Source organism: Mobula birostris, chromosome 14 (assembly GCF_030028105.1).
Source record: "Mobula birostris isolate sMobBir1 chromosome 14, sMobBir1.hap1, whole genome shotgun sequence".
Taxonomy (NCBI): domain Eukaryota; kingdom Metazoa; phylum Chordata; class Chondrichthyes; order Myliobatiformes; family Myliobatidae; genus Mobula; species Mobula birostris.
The window spans coordinates 55,862,954-55,878,578 of record NC_092383.1 but is presented as its reverse complement, the minus strand read 5'-3'; the positions used below and the strand labels follow the sequence as shown (position 1 = coordinate 55,878,578).

At 41.0% G+C, this 15,625-nt stretch overlaps 1 protein-coding gene across 1 annotated transcript in view; it reads right to left on the bottom strand.

Annotated features, from left to right (window-relative positions):
* The window catches only part of ppfia4 (PTPRF interacting protein alpha 4), a 747,438-nt gene that overhangs the window by 178,095 nt on the left and 553,718 nt on the right, over positions 1–15,625 (bottom strand). Inside the window, exon 3 of the mRNA XM_072277740.1 lies at positions 9,568–9,732. Within this exon, the coding sequence (XP_072133841.1) occupies positions 9,568–9,732 (165 nt within the window). The remainder of the gene's footprint in view (positions 1–9,567; positions 9,733–15,625) is intronic.

The window sequence follows — 15,625 nt, the reverse complement described above, 5'->3', positions numbered from 1 at the left end:
AGGAATAGGAGAAGGAGATTCAGTTATCTGATCCACTAAATGCAGTACATGGTGCTGGTTGGGATCCCTGCAGTATGTGGAGATTCACTGGGCATTCCTATCATAGACACCACCCACCTCTTCCCTCAGTAATCTGCCCCTCTAAAAAAAAAACTCCTCGGCATCAGTACATCAGCATTTAATCTCAAGTGGGATTAAAAAACTGGACATCAATCAAACATGGCAGAAAGTGGAGAAAAACATAATAAATAACACTTCTGAGTTAAAACCGTAACTGAAACTTAAAAATCATTGAAAATATTCACGTTCATTATTCTTGCTTTCCTCAGACTCCAATGGAAGTCAGTCCCAAAGCTTTCGTAACAGAAGGTTGGCTGTTCTTGTCTCTGTGATAAAGACAAAGATCCTCCATGCAGGAAAATGTGAGGACTCCACCAAAGACTCCATCTATACCAGCGTAGGGCAAACTCATCCAGGAAAATAGGGGGTAATAACTGAATAGTAAGGGACATAATGGATCAGTAGTATGTAGGTGTCCTTCAGTGAGAGCATCACATGGCCCTACCACCCGTCTCTTCCGAGTAGGAGTTACCAATGACTATGCTGCAGGATGTTGTGGTAAGGACAATAAAGGCAGCTCACTTAATTCCTGCACTTAGTCTGTACAGGTAGCCATTTTTCAGAGATGAAGTCATACATGATTACAAATGCCCGCAGCATAATACACTACATGCTGGAAGAAAGTTCTTCCAATCTTGCTAAGCTATGCATAGAGCAGCTGAGGATGCCTGCCAATCCATTACTGCACCACTGAGGAAGTATCCTGTTTGTCAGCAGTCCAAGATGTCACACCTGTGCCAAGCTGAGCAGTGCATTCGACACCCTTTGATGAAAATTTGGCTTTGACACCACTGTATCCACTGTCTATTCCTTCTTGTGATACATGAGCACTTTCTCCATCAAAGTCTGGGCTATCCAGGCTAATGCACACTTTGTGACAGTGTATCCTCAGACAGTGAGGATTCTCTTGTTACGTCCAGTAAAATGCACAAAGCACCTGTGGGAGATTAAGAACAAGATATATATTTGTAAAATTTAAAATATTGCAATATTGCTCTTGCATTGTATTTTACTAGATGCTGATCAAATCTGTGTGAGTGAATGTTAAATGCAATGGGTAGATGATTTTGAATTCTGTCACCAGATTGCCAGGGGGACCCCTTCTACAGTTATTCCCTCCATTTTCACTCTTAATTCCAGTGCTTCCTCCTCTGCCAGTCTGAGTTAAGATGACAGGAAAGTCATCACTTCTGTCTCTTTTTGTCTCCCAAAAGCTCTCTTCCACAATTCAGGAGAAAAACTAAAGTAATATGTAAGAGGGTGCATATTTTCACTGATGATACAATGAAGGAGAGACATAATTAATAATCAAGATGAGGCCAATTATCAGTGGAGCTGGAGAGATGTGCAAGTGCTGTTAGGCAGGGATGAGCGGAAGTTGAGTTGGTGTAAGAAATGACGTACTGGAGTGGACTTTATAAGGCAAAATAATAGTCTCGGGTCAATGTATGCATCAGAATTCTATCAACTACCATGTAGATAAAGTCCTATTATACAGTGGAGTTGCAATGGATATATACAAGTCTTCATCACACACACTCGAACTAACTACTAAGGAAATCTGAAGATAATGCATCAATGAAGTGACTCCGTTCAAAAGCTGCCAAAAGACACACTTAAGAGTGTTCCGGATTTCCCACATGCTCCAGACAACATTGGAAGGATTGAATTCAGCTGATAGTTCAGGTCATACATTGGAAAGAAGTTGCTTTTCTCATTATAGAGATGACGGAGGAAATAGCAGCCATCGTACTGGAAGATCAGAGAAAAGGAATGTAGAAAACAAACTGTGCTAAACATTAATATGAATGGTCTGCTTTTTAAAAAGTCCATGTGATAGCTCAGCACACTTCAAAAAAAGCTGTCAATAAAGTCAGTGAAATTTATAAATATCGATAAGGATACAAACTCTATTTCGCAGGAGATACAAGGACTAAGGAGCAAATGAAGAATCTAAAGTAACAGCATCAATGCAGAAGGAAAACGTTAGTTCCAATTATAAACTCAAAACAAAGCAAGATGCATTTTGCAAAGCGTTGTTTGTTCTTTTTATCAATAATCTGATTATTGCTGTTAAATAAAATGGATAATAATATAACCAATTGCTTTAAAACAAAATACTGTGACTGGCTTGTTCTCGATTCATGCTGTGCTCTCATGCTCTGTGGCAATGCTTCAGGATGCTCCACGTGATGTTAACAGTTGGAGTTAACAGCTCGTGTTAAGAACATAGCCTGCTGCAAATGGCTGAGCGCAGTCTCGATACATGGCTATCAGTCACACTTTATATTACCTCTTCTGTGGCGCTTTTCAATTTTTTTGTAAGACCACCTTTTAGGTTTTCGATATTCAGAATGGCTGAATGCTCATTGACTAGGAACTTTCTCTGGATTATCTTTACGTGGGTGGACAAAGAAGCATTAATTTAAACAGAATGCTAATGTCCTTTGTATGAGTCATGCTACCATGGGAGTTACTCCAAAAATACTCAAATTGAAAATTCATCTTTCAGGGAACTATAGACAGAAATCTGCCATTTCAGTATTCAACATAAAATGCATCACTGTATCAGCTCACAATATCACAATTTACTGCTCCTATTCTGTTAAGTTAATGAGAAAATTGTTCAAAAGCTTAAAAGAGATTCAGTTTCAATTAAATTTTATGTTCATATTTATGAACTTTCTTTAGCCCTATAAAATGCACTAAGTTAGACAGAATTATGATGCATTCTTAAATCTTTGAATTTGGGAACTCATTTTAAAAACTGGCAGAAATAGAGGTTTAACTAAATGAAGTTATTCAGTCCATTCCAAACAATTACAGAACATTGCACTGCGGAGAAAAGGCCATTCAATAGTCTGTGTCCTAGTATGTGAATGAAGAATCTTCTATTCAATTATTGTTGTGGCTGTGTTAAACTGATGGCATTTGGCTTAACAATTGAAACAATATTTACTCAATCATAACACTTTAAATCATGAAGATCTCCCAAAGATTCTTCCTAAAGTTCTGCAGTTCCTGACTAAAAATTCTGATATCAAATCTTTGCAAAACTGTAAATCACTTATATCTGATAAAACCACAGTGAATCCATATCTATGTTGCTTTTATTCTGTATATCTCATGTAAGTTAGATGCAAAACTGTAGGCAATGTTCCATCTGCAGCCTTTGTGATTTCCTAGTCTCTGATTCTAAAGGCAAAATTGAGAATTCAGCATGCATCCATACAGTCTTATACCTAAATTTATGCTGTCACATTCATCATCAATGTCCTTCCAAATCCACTGTTCCTCTGTTCCATAAAAATATAATTTTAATGCGTGTTCTAATTATATCAAATATTACCTCTCACACATGCAATCCAATTGTCAGAACTGGTAGTATGGCCTACACAAGAGTCAACCATTTTTTTTAATCTAGTAGGTGAAAAGATATTAGCAATATTCACTAAAACAAATACACAATTTAGTGCTAAGCCAATCTGAATGGAAACGTTGACTTGGGGAAATGAGTCTACTAGAAATAGCTGGACATCAAAAGGTTTGGAAAATGTCAAATCAGAAGTTCGCAGAGAAATACTTAACAGGGAATTGTGTGTAGGTTGATAAAACCATTAATGCGACCCTATAACATTTGTGTCTTTGAAATAAGAATACAAATGTAAACAGGCAATGATAAATCACCACCAAACACTGGAGCATACTGTGCAGATTCTCATATTTGGCTTTGGTCCCATAATCTAAATGGACAATACTGCAGTGTATGCATGCAATATTCCACTTCAGTCAAATCAATAAAACCCATTGAGTTTCCACAGTGAAATTCACGAATAACATGCTGAGAATGCAACCTCAGAGTTCTAAGCTGAGATTAAACATAGCAGGATAATTTTCACTGAAGCAGAGAAGGACAGACGAAAATTTCATACAGACTTCTTATTCAGTTATAGAAGGATTTTAATAAAGTGAAGACAGAAAAGCTTTTTCTTCTGAATGGAAAATCAGGTAATATAGGATTATCAATTTAAAAAGATTAGGAGGCATATCTTTGCAAGAATAAATTACAGATGAATAAACCATGCCAACTATGATAACAAACAACAGGAAATCTGCTGATGCTGGAAATCCAAGCAAGACACACAAAGTACTGGAGGAGCTCAGCAGGCTACGCAGCATCTATGGAAAAAAGTACCTGCTGAAGCGTCTTGGCCCAGAAACGTCGACTATACTTTTTTTCAGAGATGCTGCCTGGCCTACTGAGATCCCCCAGCATTTTATGTGTGCTGCCAAATCTGATAAAACAGGTTAAATTGAATAAAGCCAAAAGGATGGGGTATGATGAAAATCTGACAGCAGGTTTAGTCTTGGATTAATTTAGTTAGCAAAGGCCTAACCAGACATAATAAACCAAAACTTTATGTGGCCGTGAATTGTAATAGAAGTTAATATAGTTACTTCAGTGATTTAACAGTATATTTATTTTGATCTACATTAAAGATTTTCCAACAGGACGTTCTTTCAAACTATGGAGGGAAAATGCCACTTTGGGGTTTCCCTTAGTTTTCCAATTTTGTTTGCTCAAGTTCAAAATACCTTCAACCTAATTTAAAGGGGGAATAATAAAAGCTCCACTTACAAAAAAATATGAAAACTAATCGTCATACCAGTGGAAGCAGACAAATCATATCACTTAAGAGATTAGATAATCGAGGATTGACATAAATTCCTAATAGATTGGCTACATTCCTTGTAAAACTTATCATTATGACTTAGAATTCATCTTTAACAGGAATTAGCTACAGGGCAGATGGGAAGGAAAACCGAAGTGTCACAGTTGTTGACTACAGAGATTTTGACAGACACAAATTCATGGTCACTATAAATGGGTGAAGAGTTTTTAGGAAGCATCAGCTGAAGAATTTCTATTACAGCTTACAATGCTATAACTAAGTTATTTTATAAAGAAATGTCCCCAACTATATGTACAATGTGGCTATCGGAAGAACTAATTATAAAAATCGCTTACCTTAGGCCAAATGATTAGTGCGACCATTTTAATTAATGAAACGCAATTTATTCTTGTTATATAGAAAAGCATTTGCTGAGCCACAGTATGTCAAAGGCAAATGTATTAAAATGGATCATATTAAATGAAAACAGTACTAAAGAAATAAACACAATTTGGCATCTGACAAATAGCAAATAATCAATTTCCCAATCTTCATGATTGCAATGGCACTTTAAGAACTGCAAGTATAACATCAAGGGTTTTCTTCTGAACATTTGGACAGATTTACTAAAAACACAAATGCACATGCAGCAAATTTCAAATATTTTATGTCTCTGTAGGCTGGTAACATTTTTTTGGTGCAAGACCATCGTAAATAATCAACTTTAATCAATGCTGTATATTCAAAGAACCATCAACCAAGGTATTTTGAACACAGTTCTTCATTTCTTCAGCAGTTTGAACAGGGCAGGACTGCGCAAGTGCATGGAGGTCAGCCAGTGAGAACAGCAAGAAGAGTTTAAAAAGAAGACAGATTTATACAGCGGGCGTCAGAGTAGGGGGAGACAGAGTAGGAAGGCTTTGGCTCAACGGGGCTTCGGCGATAGTGGGTCGAGGCGAGGTAGGTTGCATGTGTAGAATACAGACAGGAAGTATGTGTGTGAGGCCGGTGTTCTGTGCTTGGTGTCAGATGTGGGAAGTCCTGGAGACTCCCAGCCTCCCAGATGGTCACATCTGCACCAGGTGAGTCAAGCTGCAGCTCCTGAGGGACTGCATTAAGGAATTGGAGATGCAGCTCGATGACCTTCGTCTGGTCAGGGAGAGTGAGGAGATGATAGAGAGGAACTATAAGCGGGGAGACAGATAAGCCGGTAACAGTCAGGAGAGGGAGGGGCAAGAGGCAGATGCTAGAGAGTACCCCAGTGGCTGTCCCCCTTAACAATAAGTACTCCTGTTTAAGTACTGCTGGGAGGGACAGCCTACCTGGGGGAAGCAACAGTGGTTGTGCCTCTGGCACGGAGTTTGGCCCTGTGGCTCAGAAGGGTAGGGAAAGGAAGAGGATGGCAGCAGTGATAGGGGACTCTATAGTTAGGGGGTCAGACAGGCGATTCTGTGGACGCAGGAAAGAAATGCGGATGGTAGTTTGCCTCCCAGGTGTCAGGGTCCAGGATGTTTCTGATCGCGTCCACGATATCTTCAAATGGGAAGGAGAACAGGCAGAGGTCGTGGTACCTATTGGTACCAACGACATAGGAAGGAAAAGGGAGGAGGTCCTGAAAACAGACCACATGGAGTTAGGAAGGAAGTTGAGAAGCAGGACCTCAAAGGTAGTAATCTCGGGATTACTGCCTGTGCCATGTGACAGTGAGTATAGGAAGAGAATGAGGTGCGGAATAAATGCGTGGCTGAAGGATTGGAGCGGGGGTTAGAGATTCAGAATTCTGGATCACTGGGACCTCTTTTGAGGCAGGTATGACTTGTACAAAAAGGACAGGTTGCATTTAAATCCCAGGGGGACCAATATCCTGGGAGGGAGGTTTGCTAAGGCTATTGTGGAGAGTTTAAACTAGAATTGCTGGGGGGGGGGGGGGGTAACCAAACTGAAGTGACAGAGGAAAGGGAGGTTGGTTCACAAATAGAGAAAGCTTGGAGACAGTGTGAAAGGGAGGATGGGCAGGTGATAGAGAAGGAATGCGCTCAGACCGTTGGTTTGAGATGTGTCTATTTTAATGTGAGGAGTATTATGAACAAAGCGGATGGGCTTAGAGTGTGGATCAGCGCTTGGAGCTATGACGTTGTGACCATAACAAAGACTTGGATGGTGCAAGGGCAGGAATGGCTACTTCAAGTGCCAGGCTTTAGATGTTTCAGAAAGGACAGAGGGAGGCAAAAGAGGAGGGGGCATGGCACTGTTGATCAGGGATAGTGTCACGGCTGCAGAATAGGAGGAAGACATGGAGGCATTGTCTACGGAGTCTCTCTGGGTGGAAGTTAGGAATAGGAAGGGGTTAATAACTTTACTGGGTGTTTTTTATAGACCACCCAATCATAACAGGGACATCAAGGAGCAGATAGGGGGACAGATTCTGCAAAAGTGTAAGAACAACACGGTTGTTGTGGTAGGAGATTTTAATTTCCCAAATATTGATTGGCATCTCCCAAGAGTGAGGGGTTTAGATGGGGTGGAGTTTGTTAAGTGTGTTCAAGAAGTTTTCTTGACACAATATATAGATAAGCCTACAGGAAGAGAGGCTGTACTTGATCTGGTATTGGGAAATGAACCTGGTCAGGTGTTAGGTCTCTCAGTAAGAGAGCATTTTGGAGATAGTAATCACAATTCTATCTCCTTTACCATAGCATTGGAGAGGGATGGGAGCAGACAAGTTAGGGAAACGTTTAATTGGAATAAGGGGAAATATGAGGCTATCAGGCAGCAACTTGAAAGCATAAATTGGAAACAGATGTTCTCAGGGAAACGTACGGAAGAAATAAGGCAAATGTTCAGGGGATATTTGCATGCGGTTCTGCATAGGTACATTCCAATGAGACAGGGAACGGATGGTAGGGTACAGGAACTGTAGTGTGCAAAAGCTGTTGTAAATCTAGTCAATAAGAAAAGAAGAGGGTACAAAAGGTTCAAAAAACTAGGAAAACTACTTAATGAACACTTTGCTTCAGTATTCGCTATGGAAAAGGATCTTGGCAATTGTACGGATGAATTGCAGTGAATTGAAGAGCTTGAGCATGCAGATATTAAGGAAGAGGATGTGCTGGAGCTTTTGGAAAGCATCAAGTTGGATAAGTCCCCTGGACCGGACAGATGTACCCCAGGCTACTGTGGGAAGCGAGGGAGGAGATTGCTGAGCCTCTGGCGATGATCTTTGCATCATCAATGAGTACAGGAGAGGTTCCGGAGGTTTGGAGCATTGCGGATATGGTTCCCTTATTCAAGAAAGGGAGTAGGGATAGCCCAGGAAATTATAGACCAGTGAGTCTTCCCTCAGTGGTTGGTAAGTTGATGGTGAAGATCCTGAGAGGCAGGATTTATAGCATTTGGAGAGGTATAATATGATTAGGAACAGTCAGCATGGCTTTGTCAAAGACAGGTCGTGCCTTACGAGCCTGATTAAATTTTTTGAGGATGTGATTAAACACATTGATGAAGGTAGAGCAGTAGACATAGTGTATATGGATTTCAGCAAGATTTGATAAGGTATCCCATGCAAAGCTTATGAGAAAGTAAGGAGGCATGGGATCAAACAGGACATTGCTTTGTGGATGCAGAACTGGCTTACCCACAGAAGGCAAAGACTGGTTGTATATGGGTCATATTCTGCATGGAGGTCAGTGACCAGTGGTGTGCCTCAGGGGTCTATTCTGGGACCCCTACTCTTTGTGATTTTTATAAATGACCTGGATGAGGAAGTGGAGTGATGGGTTAGTAAATTTGCTGATGACACAAAGGTTGGGGGGTGTTGCGGGTAGTGTGGAGGGCTGTCAGAGGTTACTGCGGGACATTGATAGGATGCAAAACTGAACTGGGCTGTGAAGTGGCAGATGGAGTTCAACCCAGATAAGTGTGAGGTGGTTCATTTTGGTAGGTCAAATATGATGCAGAATATAGCATTAATGGTAAGACTCTTGGCAGTGTGGAGGATCAGAGGGATCTTGGGGTCGGGGTCCATGGGAAACTCAAAGCTGCTACGCAGGTTGACTCTGTGGAAAGAAGGCAGATGGTGCATTGGCCTTCAACAACAGTGGGATTGAGTTTAAGAGCCGAGAAGGAAGGACGTGGAAACCATAGGAAGTTTGCAGAGAAGATTTACAAGGATGTTGCCTGGATTGGAGAGCATGCCTTAAGAGTATAGGTTGAGTGAACTCGGCCTTTTCTCCTTGGAGTGACAGAGGATAGAGGCGTACAAGGTAATGAGAGGCATTGATCAGAGGCTTTTTCCCAGGGCTGAAATGGCTAGCATGAGAAGGCATAGTTTTAAGGTGGTTGGAATTAGGTACAGAGGAGATGTCAGGGGTAAGTTTTTTTTACACAGAGAGTGGTGAGTGCGTGGAATGGGCTGCCGACAGCGGTGGTGGAAGCGGAAATGATAGAGTCTTTTAAGAGACTCCGGGATAGGTACATGGAGCTTAGAAAAATAGAGGGCTATGGGTAGACCTAGGTAGTACTAAGGTAAGGACATGTTCGGCACAGTTTTGTGGGCCGAAAGGCCTGTATTATGCTGTGGGTTTTCTGTGTTTCTATTACCAGAACCAAAATGCAATTCTGAATTTGGAGACAGTCCTTAGCAGATCTCTAATTTTGATTTGAAAGAATTGGAGACTCATCTGATACCTATCAAATATCTTACAAGGACTGACAAAGGAGACAAACCACCTTCAGACATGATTCTTTTTCTCCCAGCCCACCAGTAACTTCTCACCTTTTCATCCAAAGCCTTATGATGTTCAAATAATGATTTCAATGCCTTCAAAACTTCAACTTCACTGGAGACACCTGATGGAGACTGTGATTGTCGCTTGACCACTGTCATTCGCAGTGACCGCTCATGTCTCGACACAAGGCACTCCAGATGTTCAAGTAAGAGCTGTCAAATAATCATAAGTTAGAAGGGCTTCAGCTTGATTAATAATTTTTAACAGACTTAACCAAATGATTCTACAAGTACAATTAATAATTCAACTCCATTCAATATGTTGGACACCTTTTTCATAACACCAAGGTTTAAAACACTGTTATGTGTTAAACAAGATATCAGAGATACTCATTGGCCATCTTCCCATTAAGCCTATTCTTACCTGGAAGCACGTCTGCTGCCACAAGCTTACAAGGATAAGACAGCTTCAAATGAGGCTTATTTCAAATTGTAAGTTAAAAGCCTACTCACTAAATTGCTCAGACATTAATACCTAGGGGTGTCTAACAGGGATCAACTTTATTTGCCATATACAGTACATATACACATACCAGGAATTTGCTATGGTGTGTTGGCACAACGTGCAACAGAAACAACAATATGCAACAAGTATAACTAATAAAGAATTATACAAATAAAAGTAAAGGTTAAAGTATCTAGAAGCTATTAAAAAGTAAAGATTATTAGAACACCAAAAATGATTAAGTACCATGAAAATAACTATGATAGCATAGTGGTAAGCATGACACTATTATAGGTCAAGGGTCAGAGTTAGATATCAATTCCCATGTCCTCTGTAAGAAATTTGTACATTCTCCCTGTGGAATGCATGGATTTCCTCCCATAGTCCAAAGGCATACTGGTTAGTAGGCTAATTGGCTATTGCAAATTATCCTGTAATTAGGCTAGAGTTAAATCAGTGGTTTCTAGGGGTGCTTTTTATGATTTGTCAATTACTATAACTGGTTCCTGCCACACCTGGCTACTGTGCTCCACCTGTTGAACTCACTATCACAGATCAGGAGGAAATGGCAATGGACAATGTAATGTGAGGTGTAGCTTTCCAAAAGATTCAGGAAATTGTGACGTACTTACAAGGAAACTGTACTCACGCATTATCATCCACACCATCCAGTGAAGCCTGCCATGCACTATTTGGGATGCCAACACGTCCACAAGAAATGTGTCCAGAGACATCAGAACCACTTCCAGCAGTCCCAGGATTCTTTCCTACAACCAGCACGAATTAGGCCCCGGAACCTGAGATTATTTCACCGGCCCCAGAAAATGAGATTGTTTCACAGTCACAAGTCTCACTTGCCAAACAGAGTGAACCTTCTTGTCAGGAAAGACGTCATCCCACAAGAGTAATAAATCCTCCATAGCGATTAAATTTTTAGGCCTGGATGGGACAATCTAAAATTTACTCTGTCTATATGTTAGTTGTATTATACAGTATACTGTATATACAGATATATATAAATTGAGTTGTATTATATATTGAGTTGGAGTTTATAACTAAGCAGGGAGGAGTGTTGTGTATTTCATATTTCAGTAATATTGTAAATATATTGTTTGATTAAATATTCTATGTTTAAATAATTCATTATGGGCTATATGTAAAAAGACATGAATGGCACACGTCATACATACATGCCTCGCTTAACATAAGAACAAAGTTAGCCTCGCATTCCCGGCTCCTTTGTTTTATTTTCAATTAGTTTTCTATGTTTTGGAGTCACAAAAATTCTGCTTCCACAGATAATGCTTAATTGGCTGAGTTCTTCCTTCATTTCTGTGTTTGTTAGAAATGCTTTAGGGATCAGTCCTAGGACTGACCATCTTCAGCCACTTCACCAATGACCTTCCTTCCATCATAAGGTCGGAAGTGAGGATATTCGCAGATGACTGCACAATGTTCTACACCATTCGTGACTCCTCAGACAGTGAAGCAGTTCATACCCAAATACAGGAGGACCTGGACAATATCCAGGCTTGGGCTGGCAAGTGGCAAGTAACATTTGAGCCATGCAAGTGCCAGGCAATGACCATCTCCAACAAGAGAGGCTCTAACCATTGTCCTTGATATTCAGTGGCATCACCATTATTGTATCCCCTACTATCAACATCCTGGGGGTTACCATTGACAGGAAACTGAACTGATCTAGCCACATAAACACCGTGGCTACCACAGCAGGTCAAAGGCTAGGACTCCTGCAGCGTGTAACTCATCTCCTGACTCTCCAAGGCCTATCCACCACCATCTACATGCCTCAGGTCAGAAGTGGAATGGAATACTTGCCACTCACCTGGACAGGTGCAGTTCCATCAACATTCAAGAATCTTGACACTATCCTGTACAAGGCAGCCTACTGATTGGTACCCCTTCCACAAGCATCCAATCCCTCTAGCATTGACCAACAGTTGCAGCAGTGTGTACTATCTACAAGATGCACTGCAACAATGAATCAAAGTTCCTAAGGCAGCACCTTCAGACCCATGACCACTACCACCTAGAAGGACGAGAACAGCAAATACCTGGGAACACCAACACTTGGAAATCTCCCTCCAAATCACCCACCATCCTTACTTGGAAACATATCACCATTTCTTCATTGTCGCTGGGTCAAAATCATGAAACTCCCTCCCTAACAGCACTGTGGGTGGACCTACACCTCAGGGACTGCAGCGGTTCAAGAAGGCAGCTCATCTCCACCTTCTCAAGGGCAACTAGGGATGGGCAATAAATGCTGGTTCAGCTGGCAACGCCCATATCCCACAAATGAATAAATAAAAAAGGATGAAACACTGCAAAGGGTAGGCAGTGAAAGACAGCAAATGCACCTACTCAAGACCCTATACTGGAAAATGTCCAGAACAGAATTAATATCAGGAAGCTAAATGGAAGAATGTGGTGAACTAAATGTCAAGCAAAGTCCTTATTTCACTCCAACATGGACAGTCCCAAGCCCAGCTGTCAAAGGAGAGGGGTTGGGCTTGGGGCGAGCAAACCCATTCTGTAAAAACCCTGAGCTGCAAAGGTATCAGCAGAACTGCAAAGACCTTATCCCTGGAGAGGAAGGATCTTTGCCTTGAAGATGTATGAAGTCATGTGGTGAAAGCAGAAGCCACAGGGCTGATCAACGTTTAGCCTAGGACAGAGGACTCTGGTGAGCTGCTGTTGGAAGCTGTGTCCCAATAGGGGTGGTAGACTAAAAAGAAGAAGGAAGTCCTTACTTGCAGAAAGGAATTAGTTTTTGGAAAACAAGCCTAAGGTACAGAAAAAGATCAGGAATGTTTGTTTTTAATGGAATATCTACAAGGAAAGAAAATGAAAGAACTGACATAAACAGTTTGAGTGTAGAGGGTGAAATGGCTGGAAACTGAGAACTGGAGCACTTGACTAGTATCTTTTCACAGTACACTAATGTCTTAATACATTGCCTCATAGAATAGCAGAATAGAAATCTGTGTCTATGGCTACTTCCTTATGTACTAGCTCTCACATTATTAAAATACTGTTACCAAAGTCAGTGAGAAGAGGAGGAAGTGAAGAATGAAAAATAATGCAGTTTGATTCACTATCAGTCTAAACCATCCAGCACTAGAGTCAGAAATAATAAGGACTAAGGCATGACAGATGGCAGCAGGCTTTCCCCTTTCACTGGGAATTTGGCCAGAAGCAACTGAGGAGAGAAGAAAAGGAACTTAAAATTTTGAATGGCCCAATTATAAAACATTAGTTCTCCCAACCCTCAAAAGAAATGGAACATATATCCAAAAGGAATAAAATAGAAAATGGTATATTTCACAAAGTAAAGGCTCTGTTGAGTAAAAAAAAAGATAAAACAAGATGTGCATGTGAGGTTTAGGAAGCTAAAATCATATGGAGCAGTTGAGAATTATAAAGTAGCCAGAAAAGAATTCAAGAAGGAAATTAGGAGGGCTAGGAAGGACCAAGAAAAGTCCTTGCCAAGTCGGATTAGAGAGAATCACAAGGCATTCTATGCATACATCAAGAGCAAAGGGAAAACTGGTAGGACCACTCAAGAATAAATGATTGAACATGTGCTTGGAGGAAGAGAATGTGGGTGAGGTCCTAAATGAGTACTTTACATTAGCATTTACCAAGTAGAAGTACATGGAGAATAGGGAGATCTGTGTGGAGGTAGAACTGTGGATGTTGTCTGCAATAATTTTAGTAAGGAGCTTGACAAGGTTCCTCACGGGAGGCTCATTCAGAAGATTAAGATGAATAGGATCCAAGGTGAATTGGCTGTTAGGATTCAGAAGACAGATGGTAGTGGTTGATGGGACCTATTCTGACTGGAGTTCTGTGACTAGGGTGTTCTGCAGAGATCGAAAGTGGGACCTCTGGTGTTCGTGATGAAATGAAAACATAGGTGGGTGGGTTAGTAAGTCTGCAGATGGTAGAAAGGTTGCTGGTATTGTGGTCAACTGGCAAAGGATACAGTTGCAAATATGGGTAATGAAATAACAGATGGAGTTTAACCCAACCAAATGTGAAGCGTTGCATTTTGGAAGATTAAATGTAAATAGACAGCACATTATTAATGATGTGCCCCTTAACATTGTTAATGTGCAGAGGGATATTAGTGTAGGCCTATAGCTCCCTGAAAATGGCTACACACAGGTTGATAAGATGGTAAAGCAGGCAGACAACATACTTGCCCTCATTAATAAAGGAACTGAGCTGAACAGTCAGTATCTAGACTTCATCTACAAACCCCATTTCCAGAAAAGTTGGGATATTTTCCAAAATGCAATAAAAACAAAAATCTGTGATATGTTAATTCACGTGAACCTTTATTTAACTGACAAAAGTACAAAGAAAAGATTTTCAATAGATTTACTGACCAACTTAATTGTATTTTGTAAATATACACAAATTTAGAATTTGATGGCTGCAACACACTCAACAAAAGTTGGGACAGAGTTAAAATAAGATTGAAAAGTGCACAGAATATTCAAGTAACACCGGTTTGGAAGACTCCACATTAAGCAGGCTAATTGGTAGCAGGTGAGGTATCAGGACTGGGTATAAAAGTAGCGTCCATCAAAGGCTCAGTCTTTGCAAGCAAGGGATGGGTCGTGGCTCACCCCTTTGTGCCAAAATTCATGAGAGAATTGTTAGTCAGTTGAAAAGGAATATTTCTCAACGCAAGATTGCAGAGAATTTAGGTCTTTCAACATCTACAGTACATAATATTGTGAAAAGATTCAGAGAATTCAGAGACATCTCAGTGCGTAAAAGGCAAGGTTGGAAACCACCGTTGAATGCGCGTGATCTTCGAGCCCTCAGGCGGCACTGCCCAAGAAACTGTCATGTTACTGTGACAATTACAGCCACCTGGGCTCGGGAGTACTTCAGAAAACCATTGTCACTTAACACAGTCCGTCGCTGCATCCAGAAATGCAACTTGAAACTGTATTACACAAGGAGGAAGTCATATATCAACTCTATGCAGAAACGCCGGCGAGTTCTCTGGGCCCGAGCTCATCTCAGATGGACCGAAAGACTGTGGAACCATGTGCTGTGGTCAGATGAGTCCACATTTCAACTAGTTTTCAGAAAAAACAGGCGTCGAGTTCTCCGTGCCAAAGATGAAAATGACCATCCAGATTGTTATCAGCGAAAGGTGCAAAAGCCAGCATCGGTGATGGTATGGGGGTGCATCAGTGCCCACGGCATGGGTGAGTTGCATGTATGTGAAGGTACCATTGACTCTGAGGCATATATTAGGATTCTAGAGAGACATATGTTGCCATCAAGGCGACATCTCTTCCCGGGACGTCCATGCTTATTTCAGTAGGACAATGCCAGACTACATTCTGCACGGGCTACAACAGTGTGGCTTTGTAGACACAGAGTGCGTGTGCTTGACTGGCCTGCTGCCAGTCCAGATCTATCTCCTATTGAAAATGTATGGCGCATCATGAAGAGGAGAATCAGACAACGGAGACCACGGACTGTTGAGCAGCTGAAGTCTTATATCAAGCAAGAATGGACAAAATTTCCAATTGCAAATCTACTACAATTAGT